The following is a 12,131-nucleotide window of genomic DNA, read 5'->3' as shown; positions in this document are numbered from 1 at the left end:
TGGACTTCAGGTCGTGTACAGACACAAAAAGGCTTGTTGTTTTGGTGCAAACCAGGTTTTATTCACACAAGGTTTGTACAACTAAACGCTGATAAGCAATAAGTCAAGTGCGGGGGAGAAGCCGATGTTGTGGGCTACAATCCTCTCCGTCCAACCGTCCTCTGCACGAATGTCGGTCCCGGCATTCCCCAACAGAGGTCACCGTGCTAAGAAGTGGCCGGCAATGCCACTCGAACGTTTGTTGGTGTTGGAGAGCACCACTTCTGTTCTTATATCGTCCTCCGCATTGATGTTGGCCCCGACACCATCCAACGGAGGGCAACAGCGAAAGTATAAGGGAAAACAAAGGTCCTTAGCCGACTCGATAATCCTCGAGCGGGACCTGAAAACGACCGTCCGGAGGAGGTCCAACCCTTCTCGTTCGATAACCCTCGAACGGGGACTGTTACACGTAGTGTGTCTATGCGCTGGGTCAGCTCGCTCGATACCCATCGAGCGTGGACTGTGTCACAGCGTGTTTCAGAGCACGAGTTCGAACTGCTCAAAACCCTTGAGCGGGGACAGGGGTAAGTGGCGCGACTAAGCGCGAGTCCAAGAGCTCGATACCCTCGAGCGGGGACTGGGGTCGAAGGCGCGACTAAGCGCGGGTCCAAGAGCTCGATATCCTCGAGCGGGGACTGGGGTCAAAGGCGCGACTAAGCGCGGGTCCAAGAGCTCGATACCCTCGAGCGGGGACTAAGGTCTTGCACGACAGTCTCGGCAAAGAGCCGCTCCTCCTAAGTCTCACCTAGGTAGAAGCGCAGGTTCCCACTGTGGACACGTAATATCCGACGGCTGCCTCTGCTTCCGCTGTCCATTATATGCCGGCTCTTCCGCCTGTGTGCATTGCGCATGCTCCGCGCTAAGCATGCTGGGTAGGATAGTTCCGGGCGTGTTTGATCTGGGGGTTGTAGTTCGGTTTAGCGAACTGGCAGCGCTATCGTTCCTTTCTATCCGTTCTGTGTCCTAACAGGAGGTCAGGACTCTGCCTAATAGGGAGAGGGAGGCTATTCCACAGCCGTGAAGCAACTACATGAAAAGATCTACCTCCTGTCCGAGACAGTCACACCCTGGGAGTGACAATCAAAAGTTGGGATGAGGATCTCAGGGTGCACTAGGGGAAATAAGGCTGAAATCTATCCCTAAGATAGGGTGCTCCAATCTTATGAAAGGTTTAAAAAACCAGAACCAGGGGTTTAAACTGAATTATTTTCCGTACAGGAAGCCAGTGAAGTGAAGACAGGAGTTGGGTGGTGTGAGTTCTAGAACCTGTCAGAAAAATGGCTCTGGCTGCTGTGTTCTGGATCACTTGTAGCCGCCCAAAAGATATTCAAGAAGGCCGAGATACAAAGAATTCACGTAGTCCAGTCTCGACATTGTGTGCTTTGCTGACCCCTCATGACTGAGCTGTGGATGGGTGTCGTGAGTTGTTACTATATTTAATGTAATTGGGTGCTTTGTTGTCCCCTCATGGCCTGGGATGTGGATGGTTCTTGTTTTGTTACTATAGCTGATTTCATGTGTGCTTTGCTGTCCCTTCTTGACCACAGCTGCGGATGGGTGTCGTGAGTTGTTACTATATTTAATGTCATTGGGTGCTTTGCTGTCCCCTCATGACCGAGCTGTGGGTGGGTCTTGAGGTGTTACTGTAGTTGATGTCATTGTGTACTTTATTGTCTCCTTGTGACCCAAGCTGTGTATGATCGCCAAAATAACGCTTTCTAGACTTTCTCCTACTCTACCCCTCCTTGCATCAACTCTTTTCTATACCGATTCCCTAAAACAAACCTTTATCCCTCCACTATCCTTTTCAATCGAAATTAACAGACTAACATGTTCACTTTTCAAATTCCATATTAAACTATACTAATATACTACCCAAATAACTGAATAACATATCCACCACTCAAATTACTTCATATTTCACTATACTAATTTTCAACAGCAATCCTTTATGGGTTCCGGAGTGGTGTGCTACTCGCCAGTAAAGCGCTTCAACACCCATCAGGGGTAACACGTGCTATATGAATGCAAATCTTTCTTCCCCCTTTATCCCTCCGCTATCCTTTTCACTCCAAGTAACTGACTAATATCCACCACTGAAAGTACTTCATATTTCACCATATTAATTCACCACTAATCCTTTGTAGGCTTCCTGAACAGCGTGCGCCAACAAGCGCTATATAAATACAAACCTTTTTTCCTCCTCTAGCCTTCTGCTATCATTTCAAATCCAATTAACTGACTAGCCTACCCACCACTTAAAATGTACTCGCACGTTACACTATACTAATTCCACACTAATCCTCTATGGAAAAGCGCTTCGACACCTCGTCAGGGGTAGAAAGCGCTAAATGCAATTACAATACAATACGTGTCAAAACGAGCATCTTAAAAAATAAATCCCTCAGCCTCCCTATCAATGATGGAGCACGTCAATGTGGGGAGATAATGTAGTCTCAGGGCTAGACTGCTGACTGTGGAGCTGGGAAACCAAGGTTCGAGGCTTGGGGCCGAATCCACATCCGGTGATTCTGGGTAAATCACTTAATCTCCCCGTGCCAACCAAAAATATGAATGAATGAATGGTTTGCTATATAAATCTGCAAAAAAAATAAACGCGTGGCGCACCCTAGAAGTCGGAACGATAGTGCCGAGGAACGTTCCAACCATGGTCTTGTTTCCGGGCGGAATCTAATGGGCAATGGACTAAGTCTTTCGTCGGTTTCCATGAAAACCAGTAAATTAAACCCGTTCTAGTTTAGCATAGCGTTGTGGACGGAAAATCCAAAGGGGCGTAATCGAGGTAAAAAACGGACACCCAATGAAGTGTTTAGAACGTTTGACAGCATCACCCACATTAGGAAGAATGTGGCGGCCATATTGTATTCTTCATTATATAGAGCCATGCAAACCAGCTGCCTTAAAACAAATCAGACGTTCCCGATAAAAGTACAAACTTTGCATAATACTTAATATAATGAAGTAATTACTTTCACCTAACTAAAAATGTTTTACATAATTAAAAAATGGATCAACTCCTGATTATATAATTATTGTTTGCTGTTTTTAGTACAATGATAGTCTAAGTACAAGTTTATCTTTTCTTATGACATTATGCAAATAAATTGTTATTATTTCAAAAACATTCGCGCCCCACAGTGGTCTCGTCACTTTCTAAGATGGCGGCTGAGTGGGGTGCGCAGGTGCCGCTGATCTTGCCCCATCTAATCCGTCCGCAGCATCCATGGCTACTACCGGGAGTCAGGCTAGCCCAGGCTGATGGAGAAGGCTGGGGAGACGGGGGGACCCTCGCCGGCACCTCCAGAGTCGGGCTCAGCCGTGCTGACCTTGAACCGGGAGCGGCCCATGGTCTGCGTGGAGTACCCGGGAGTGCTGCGGAGCGTTGTCAACATGCTGGAGACCCTGGGGGGCGAGGAAGGGGTCAGCCGGGTAAGCAAGCCTGTCAAATCGATGTCTTTTGAATCAGCCAGTTTACTCCCCTAAAGATATAGAAAGAACGCTTCTATACACTTCAGTGGGGCAAGCTGTCATTTTTGTAGACCTGTTTCACCCTCCTAAAATCATTTATTGACCATTCACATTATTTGGCTCACATCAGTACTTTAAATGGAAAAATAGAAGTGCTGGTTCTCGCTGTCCAGAGTACCTGTTTGCTCATGAGAAGTGCAGCTACTCTTCCAATGAATGTATTGCAGCAGTGCTGAAAAGTGCAGCTACTCTTCCAATAAATGTATTTCAGCAGTGCTGAGAAGTGCTGCTTCTCTTCCATTAAATGTATTGCAGCAGTGCTGAAAAGTGCAGCTACTCTTCCATTACATGTATTGCAGCAGTGCTGAGAAGTGCTGCTTCTCTTTCATTAAATGTATTGCAGCAGTGCTGAGAAATGCAGCTACACTTTCATTAAATATATTGCAGCAGTGCTGAGAAATGCAGCTACACTTCCATTAAATGTATTGCAGCAGTGCTGAGACATGCAGCTACCCTTCCGTTAAATGTATTGCAGCAGTGCTGAGCAGTGCAGCTACTCTTCCATTAATGTTTTGCAGCAGTGCTGAGAAATGCAGCTACCCTTCCATTAAATGCATTGCAGCAGTGCTGAGAAGTGCAGCTACTCTTCCATTAAATGCATTGCAGCAGTGCTGAGAAGTGCAGCTACTCTTCCATTAAATGCATTGCAGCAGTGCTAAGAAGTGCAGGCACTCAGTACCGGGCAGTACCTGCTCATTTAAAGCAATAGATCACATCAGAGGTTCCCTAGTGGGTAGCTTAGTCACACCATGTTTTAGCGGTGCATGCTGCAACTTGCAATTGTGTTTTTGATTATGATTAGTAGGACTGCATCGCCAAATACAAAGGAAAAAAACCAGACAGCTGGTCAACTTGACTTACTCACCTGAACCTTGGAAATCACCAACATAAACGCACATTTTTTATCAATTTTACTTCCTTGCAAAATTGAGTCTGGGGTGTGGTTAAGGGTTTCTGGTGATGGGGAAGGGGGCTATGTGGCTGACAGTGTGGTTATGTCGGGGGTGGGGCATACATACCACACACCTGGTCCAGATGAGACTCCCAATTTTTAACACAAGGAACGCTTTATTTTAGCTGCCACCCCGTTTGAAATTGCGATCACTTCAATGGGGAAACCAAAGAATCCAAGATCTAGTTTTCTGCCATACTTGGTGTAAATCCGTTCAGTGGTTTGGGCTGTACCTGTGTCTAAAATTCCTGCAGGAAAATTAATGGGGAAAATGTGGTTTGGGACCCCCCCCCTTTATTTTGGCCTCCGTTTGACAGATCACCCCAAAACTTTCCATGTGGAAGCTAGTCACAAAGTAGCACTTTATTTTTTAGATTTATCAAACGGCACCAAAGTTATTAGCAGCACATAAAGGCATTTCCTATGGAAAAATTATCCTAACTATAACTACCCAGTGGCAACTGCCACTGGGTTATATATATTAAACAGTCATCTCTGTGTAGTTATAACTAGTCCCGCTGAAAAACGTACCTTTTAAGGTCCAGAGCAAAGATTTCCATCTGTGATGGAGGAGGCCTCGAGAATCAGGAAGAGCGTCTTGGATGGTCGTCCCTATAGAGCAAAGAGCAGACCGGGTGTCACAGACAGTTGGTTTTATAGTGCAAAGATCCTGTTGGGTGTCGTGGACGATTGTTGCTGGAATGGCAGTGCGGAGACTTAAATGGCGCATTCGGTGCTGCAGGCCCATTAGTTTTTAGCCCCTTCGCCGCATGGCTAATTCCCCCGCAACACGAGGGGAGGGGGGACGCGCACGGCGCCACGGTGCTTGTGACGAGCTCGGGTCGTCATGCTGCACGGTGGCACTGTGCTCATGACGAGCTGAGCTCCTCACGACTCCACCCACTTAATGGAACGCCCCGCACAGGATGGGAATTATCCCCGCGTGTGCGTTTGGCTGCGGTTATGACGAGCTGAGCTCGTCATGAGCACAGCGCCACTGTGCCTCATGACGAGCTGAGCTAGTCATGAGCACCGGAAGTGTTAAAACTAAAAAGAATCCCTTATAGGCACTATTACCTGACATTGAGTTTATAATACCCAAGCCTCCAAGGGTTTATTGGGGTGTACGTTTTCTCGTTCAGCAGGCCCACTAGTAGCATTTTAATTTAAAGGCCCTGGGGACATGTAGTACCACTCTACTAGGAACTTATACGTAAATAAAATGTACCAATTTTAACATGTTTCAAGGAGCAGGTACAAGCACCTTAGCACTGGATAGCCATGATATTGTGTGCAGAGTCCTAAAGCGAAAAACCACAAATTGAGCAAAACAGGAGGGGTGAAGGCAAAAAGTTTCGGGGTGACCCCGCAGAGTTGGCTAGGTCAAACATTCATGCAGATACAAACTAGTGAAAACAATCTTAAAACAACCGTCCAGATATCAGCATGGCAAGAGCTCCCCAACTAGAAGCAGTGGCGTAGGAAGGGGGGTGCGGTGGGTGCAGGCTGCTCTGGGTGTCATCACTGAGGGGGGCAAAAATAAGTATTTTAAACACACATTTTTGCCATTTTGTCAAGCTGGGGGTAACAAGAAATGTTCAGTACCGGTTTTCACCTGACCTTGCTACGTCACTGATTAGAAGGCAGCAAAGAAGAGTGGCAATGATGCCAACGAATGGTAAGCAATGGGTGGGTACCAAGCCCCTTATTGAATGCAAAAGTCTCACAAGTGAGAGCTCATGTGCTAGCACATCCAGGCCCGACCTGAAGAAACTAGACTATGAGCATTCACTCCGATTTAAAATAACATGGGTGCATATTAATTTGTAGAAAGATGCACTTTCAAAATGCAGAAAATACTATTTTCAAACACTTCAAAGAAACTTGAGTTTCAAAGGTGGAATGCCATTCTCATGATAGTGGTGTTATATGGAGTAATGTGCCACGTTTAGGTGAGTGTTAAGGATACTATAAGTCACACAAGAGTTCTGTTCCTCTTGCATCATGCTTAATATGCCATAGAACATTTTGGTGACCTATAATGTCCTAGCAATGTAAAGTTTGGGATTCTCTGTTCTGAATATTCAGATCACCTCTAGATAAGATGAAGCTAGAATTGCCAGCATAGGGACCGTGTGACTGGACAACATGGAGGTGCGTGACAAACCACATGCAGGTGTGTGCAATGTGAGGTGTATGACCAGACCACATGCAGGTTTGTGCAATGTAAGGTGTATGACCAGACCACATGCAGGCGTGTGCAATGTGAGGTGTATTACAAGACCACATGCAGGTGTGTGCAATGTGAGGTGTATTACAAGACCACATGCAGGAGTGTGAACTGACCACATGCAAGAGTGTGAACAGATCACAGGCAGGTGGGAGATGTGGACAACCAGACCACAGCCAGGTGCTTTCAGTGGGAGGCATGAGGCAAGACCTCATGCAGGTTTGTGCAATGGCTGTTGTGTGACCAGACCACATGGAAGAGGGTGCAATGCGAGGTATGTGACCATACCACATGTAGAGTACGGTTTTGGATGCGATGTTCTATTTACATATAGAGAAGAGCATCCTAAATATTCTCCTGAAGAGGGCTGTGTGTGTGTGTGTGTGTGTGTGTGTGTGTGTGTGTGTGTATATATATATATATATATATATATATATATATATACGTGTGTGTGTATATATATATATGTGTGTGTGTGTGTATATATGTATACATGGGTGTATATATGTATACGTGTGTGTGTATATATATATATGTATACATGTGTGTATGTATACATGTGTGTGTATATGTATACGTGTGTATATGTATACGTGTGTGTATATGTATACATGTGTGTGTATATGTACGTGTGTGTATATGTGTGTATATGTATATGTATGTATACATGTGCGTATGTATGTATAAGTGTGTGTGTATATGTATGTATACATGTATGTATGTGTGTATATATGTATAAGTGTGTGTGTATATATGTATATGTGTGTGGATATATGTATGTGTGTGTGTGTATATATATATATATATATGTATACATGTGTGTATATATAGATATATATATATATATATATAATTACGTAGAAGTGTGTGTATATATATATATATATATATATATATATATATATATATACACATACGTGTGAGTGTATATATATATATATTTATTTTTTTTCAACACTTCCCTTTAGAAAGAAAGCAGGTCGCACTCCTGCCATTGTTTTCAACATTTTTGCATATTTATTCCATAACACTCCCACGATGGAAAACAACCCGACGCGTTTCGATCTCACCCGAGATCTTGTTCACGGTCTCGGGTGAGATCGAAACGTGTCGGGTTGTTTTCCATCTTGGGAGTGTTATGGAATAAATATGCTAAATGTTTGAAAACGGAGACCGGAGTGCGACCTGCTTTCTTTCTAAAGGGAAGTGTTCAACAATAATTAGTGGTTCGGCTCAACCGCGAGGTTACGCACAGCTTATAAGAGCGCCACGTCAGCGCAAAGAGATATTTATATATATATAAGTCGTCACCAACAAAATGCTCCTGACTTGAACAATGATTAAGAGCAGACCCAGGAATCAGTGCAGAATCAAAGTGCTTTATTTCCAGCCAGCCTGTCCGCCATAACGCGTTTCGCTTCCCCTGAAGCTTGATCACATGACATGTTGCATTAGGAAAGGACCAGTATTTAAAGTGCAAGTGCAATTTAATCAGAGCTTGGCAGGCAACAACATAAAAAACATACTATTTTGTAGCAAGAGATGACCTCACCTTTTTTTAGATACATCGGGCTTGTACATAAATATTAAATAAGTATAAATAAATTATTTAAAATTCATGTTTACATCAATATTTCATAAAAATCTCATTGTAGATTCTTAAAAAAACGGAATAGATATAAAATACGCATAAACGGAGTATTTAACGCAGTACAGCCCATGACAGTATAAAATAAATCCATAATACAAAAATACTGTTCGCATATGGCTACTTATATGGATAATTCAAAAAACATTGCCATGTTTGATAATATTGCCCCAGTGGGCTAAGACAAAATCACATATTCTCACAGCTCTGTCAAAAAGCCATTCCCATATAACTGGTCCCTAGGGATCAATGTGTGAAATATAGATCAAAATGTGCCTAAGTGCAAGTGCAAATATATGACAACTAGAATACTTAATCAAAAAACCTCAACCATTAAAAACCTAAATATGACAAAAAGCGAAATATCTTGACATTGTACGATTTACATAGTTAATCCTATATATTGTATTTATACACGGTTATGAAAAAAAGGCCCTAGATAAAAACACAGTTGGTAACAAATGTATCCTCACATCTCTAGCAACTCACAGACAAGTATACAAGTCTTCACTCGCATTCAGCCCATTTGGATTCTTACTGTCCAGTTCTAGTATGTACCGTGTTTCGAGAAGGCGGAGCCTAGCTTCCCTATCCCCTCCTCGTTTTAAAGGCAGCACTGTATCATTTACATAGTACTGGAGATGGACTGGATTGGCTTCGTGAGTTGTTTCAAAGTGTCTGGCCACCGGATAGGCTTGATCTTTGCCTATTATTGCCCTTATGTGCTGGAGTATCCGTTTGTGGGCGGGCAACCTGGTGCTACCAACATACCTCAACCCACACGGACACTCCAGCACATAAACCGCGAAATTTGTTTTACATGTAAGTCTCTTGGTGATTTCAAGCGGATATTGTTTGAAAGGGCTGTTATAGCTGGTTTTATTGCACCCATAATGACAGGCCTTGCACTGGGAACACTTCTTAAAGACTTTACTGAGGGCCATCCATGTACTAGAGATTTGAGGTTCTAAACTGTTCTTGACCAAAGCCTTGGCCATTGAAGGACACCTCCTAAAAGTAAGCAAAGGTTTATCTGGAACACTCTGGCCGATAATTGGATCTCCTTTAATGAGATTCCAATTACGATAAAAAATTCTCCTTAAGTCGTGAGTGTTGCCTACTGTAGGATAGAATCATGGGAGATTGTATGCCCCCATCCTTCGTGACATTTGATTTGTCCTTTGATTTAGATAATAATGCTAGATGTCGGGGCATATTCTGGGTCCGAGTAATAGCAGACTCTATAGTGTCATTAGAGTAACCCCTGACTAAAAATCTCAATCTGCTAGCTTCCTCCTAGCTTCCTGTGCAGCCGCACATTCGGCCTCCGAACTACATATCCGCCTAATGCACAGCATCTCCCCATAGGGGATGCTGCGGATGAGGTTGTGCGGATGATGACTGACCGCATGCAGGATCGTGTTCCCAGCCGTTGGTGTTCTGTAGAGTTTTGTGGCTAAGGTGTTATTGTCCACATAAACCTGCATGTCTAGAAAACTAATGGAGGTAGCATGAATATTGGATGTGAACTCTAAATTCAGGCTATTTACATTGAGTTCCCTGACAAACTCCCTATATATATATATATATATGTATGTATACGTGTGTGTGTGTGTATATATATATATATATCTCTATACTACTATAATAAAGTAAGAACTTTCAGGCTTTGAGGCGGGTAAACTCGGGAACCACGGCGCCAATCTACACACCCGATACACCGTTGAAATCGTCAGGGTGTGTAGATGGTTATAGGCTATATAAATATAAAAAATAAACGTTATTTACAAAATTTATATTAAAAAAAAGTAGTTCCTCCAAAGTAGCGCCGGCCGCAACGTGCGTGCTCACGTCAGGAGCACGGCGGCAGACATGGCGCGGGGGAGGAGCGGTGACGTGATGAGCAGCGGACAGGCCAGCGGCGGTGCGAGCAGCGGAGAGGCGGACATGGCGCGGGGGAGGAGCGGCGGCGGACAGGCGGTGAGGAGCAAAGCGGCAAGGAGCGGTGAACTGAGGAGCGGCGGCTGAGGTAAGGCTCCGGGGACAATGTCGGGGCAGGCGGGTGTCGGGCCAGGCGGGGGACGGGGAGTTACAACAGAACAGATCGGCTGAGGAAGGGCAATGTCGGGGCAGGCGGAGATCGGGGCAGGCGGGGGACGGGGACTAACAAGGTGACGGGTGGAACATTTTGCACGTACTACTGTCCACGGGGAGTTACAACAGAACAGATCAGCTGAGGAAAGGCAATGTCGGGGCAGGCGGGGGACGGGGACTAACAAGGTGACGGATGGAACATTTTGTCCGACCTCCATTGACTCAGGACAGGCGGGGGTCGGGCCAGGCGGGAAAACATATCGGCTGAGGAAAGGCAATGTCGGGGCAGGCGGGGGTCGGGGCAGGCGGGGGACGGGGCGGGCGGGGGCATGGGCTGCTGGGCAATGTCCGGGGAGGCAGGGGTAGGGGAAGCCTGAATGCTCCCGGACAAGGTCGGGACGGGCTGCTAGTATATATATATATATATATATATATATATATATCGCTCCGCAGTCAAATTAATGACAAAACCAGCACTCCCAGTAGGTCAAACCTCTCACGGTTTTATTGCACACAAAGAAATTCGAATATATGTATACATGTTTGTGTGTGTGTGTGTGTATTTATATATGTATTGAGTAACTGATTGGTGTTCGTATCGATGGCAGGCTAGAGCCATTTTTAGGTCTCGCCTAGCGACGCAGCTCATGCGGTGCTTGCCTTGGCGAGATCTATTGTTGTCGACTTGGGTGCAGAAGGGGGACAGGAAATGTGCACGTGTACAAAGGACAGCAGTTGGGCACGCATACGGCGGCGTTACCACAACTCGCAGGAAAGGAGATGTGCACGCGTACGGCTGGTGCCGAGTTAACACGCCTCCTGCTTCCTTGCTGTAGAACTCGGAGGACAAGCCATGTGCAGGTGGCAGCTTGCGCCGCGTTAACACGCCTCCTGCTTTCTTGCTGAACCACTCAGAAGACTGCAGCTGTGCACGCGACAACTTGCGATGCGTTACCACGCCTCGTGCTTCCTTGCTATTTCGTATACTAATTTCTCCTGCGTTTACACATCGCCTTCTGTTTCCATATTAGTGGCGTCTCTTCTCTTGCGATCTCAGCACTTTTGTACGCTGCCCCCGAGCTTTCACATTTGCGCGCTCCTTCTAAGCCGTGTTTAGGTCACAGTGTGCTCATTCTCCTGGGGGGGGTGTTAATCATAGAGTTCTTGAGGGTCAACATCACTCTCTGCTTGCAAGAGTGTCAGCTTCCTCCCTTCCCCTTTCTCCCCCATCCCGGTAACCTCCCATCTGCCTCGGTAGACTTACTGCTCCTCGGCTGAAGAAGTCCGCTGTGATAGTTGCGTTTAAAATATGTGCTGTTCCAACACACCACTTAAAAGTATCATGCCGTGACTTTCACACACCCGCCCAGACTTTTGTTCACACAACTTCCCTTAGTTCCCTGGCCCTCTAATGCCATCTAATCACGCGCACCTCGGGCAGCAGTTCCCAGCTTCACTACACTCGTCTCATTCAGAACCTGTGAACGTTTACAGGACAAACCCGTCTTTAAAAGATTCATCAAAACACCGCCAGCAACTGAGACCACTTTTGCACTGGAGCATAGAAATCACTGCTTCGCCTGGCACTGATTTTACCTCAGACTTGCTCAAGATCT

At 45.4% G+C, this 12,131-nt stretch overlaps 1 protein-coding gene across 1 annotated transcript in view; it reads left to right on the top strand.

The window, feature by feature from the left end:
* The first annotated feature begins 3,259 nt into the window (after window positions 1-3,259).
* Window positions 3,260-12,131, top strand: part of GTF3C5 (general transcription factor IIIC subunit 5) — a 98,426-nt gene continuing 89,554 nt past the window's right edge. The window contains exon 1 of the mRNA XM_078646161.1: window positions 3,260-3,492. Coding sequence (XP_078502287.1) covers window positions 3,322-3,492 — 171 coding nt within the window. The 5' untranslated portion in view covers window positions 3,260-3,321. The remainder of the gene's footprint in view (window positions 3,493-12,131) is intronic.

The sequence above is a fragment of the Lissotriton helveticus genome, chromosome 5_1 (assembly GCF_964261635.1).
Source record: "Lissotriton helveticus chromosome 5_1, aLisHel1.1, whole genome shotgun sequence".
NCBI classification, from domain to species: Eukaryota; Metazoa; Chordata; class Amphibia; order Caudata; family Salamandridae; genus Lissotriton; species Lissotriton helveticus.
Note: the sequence above shows the minus strand (reverse complement) of the source record. Positions and strands in the feature narration are given on the sequence as shown.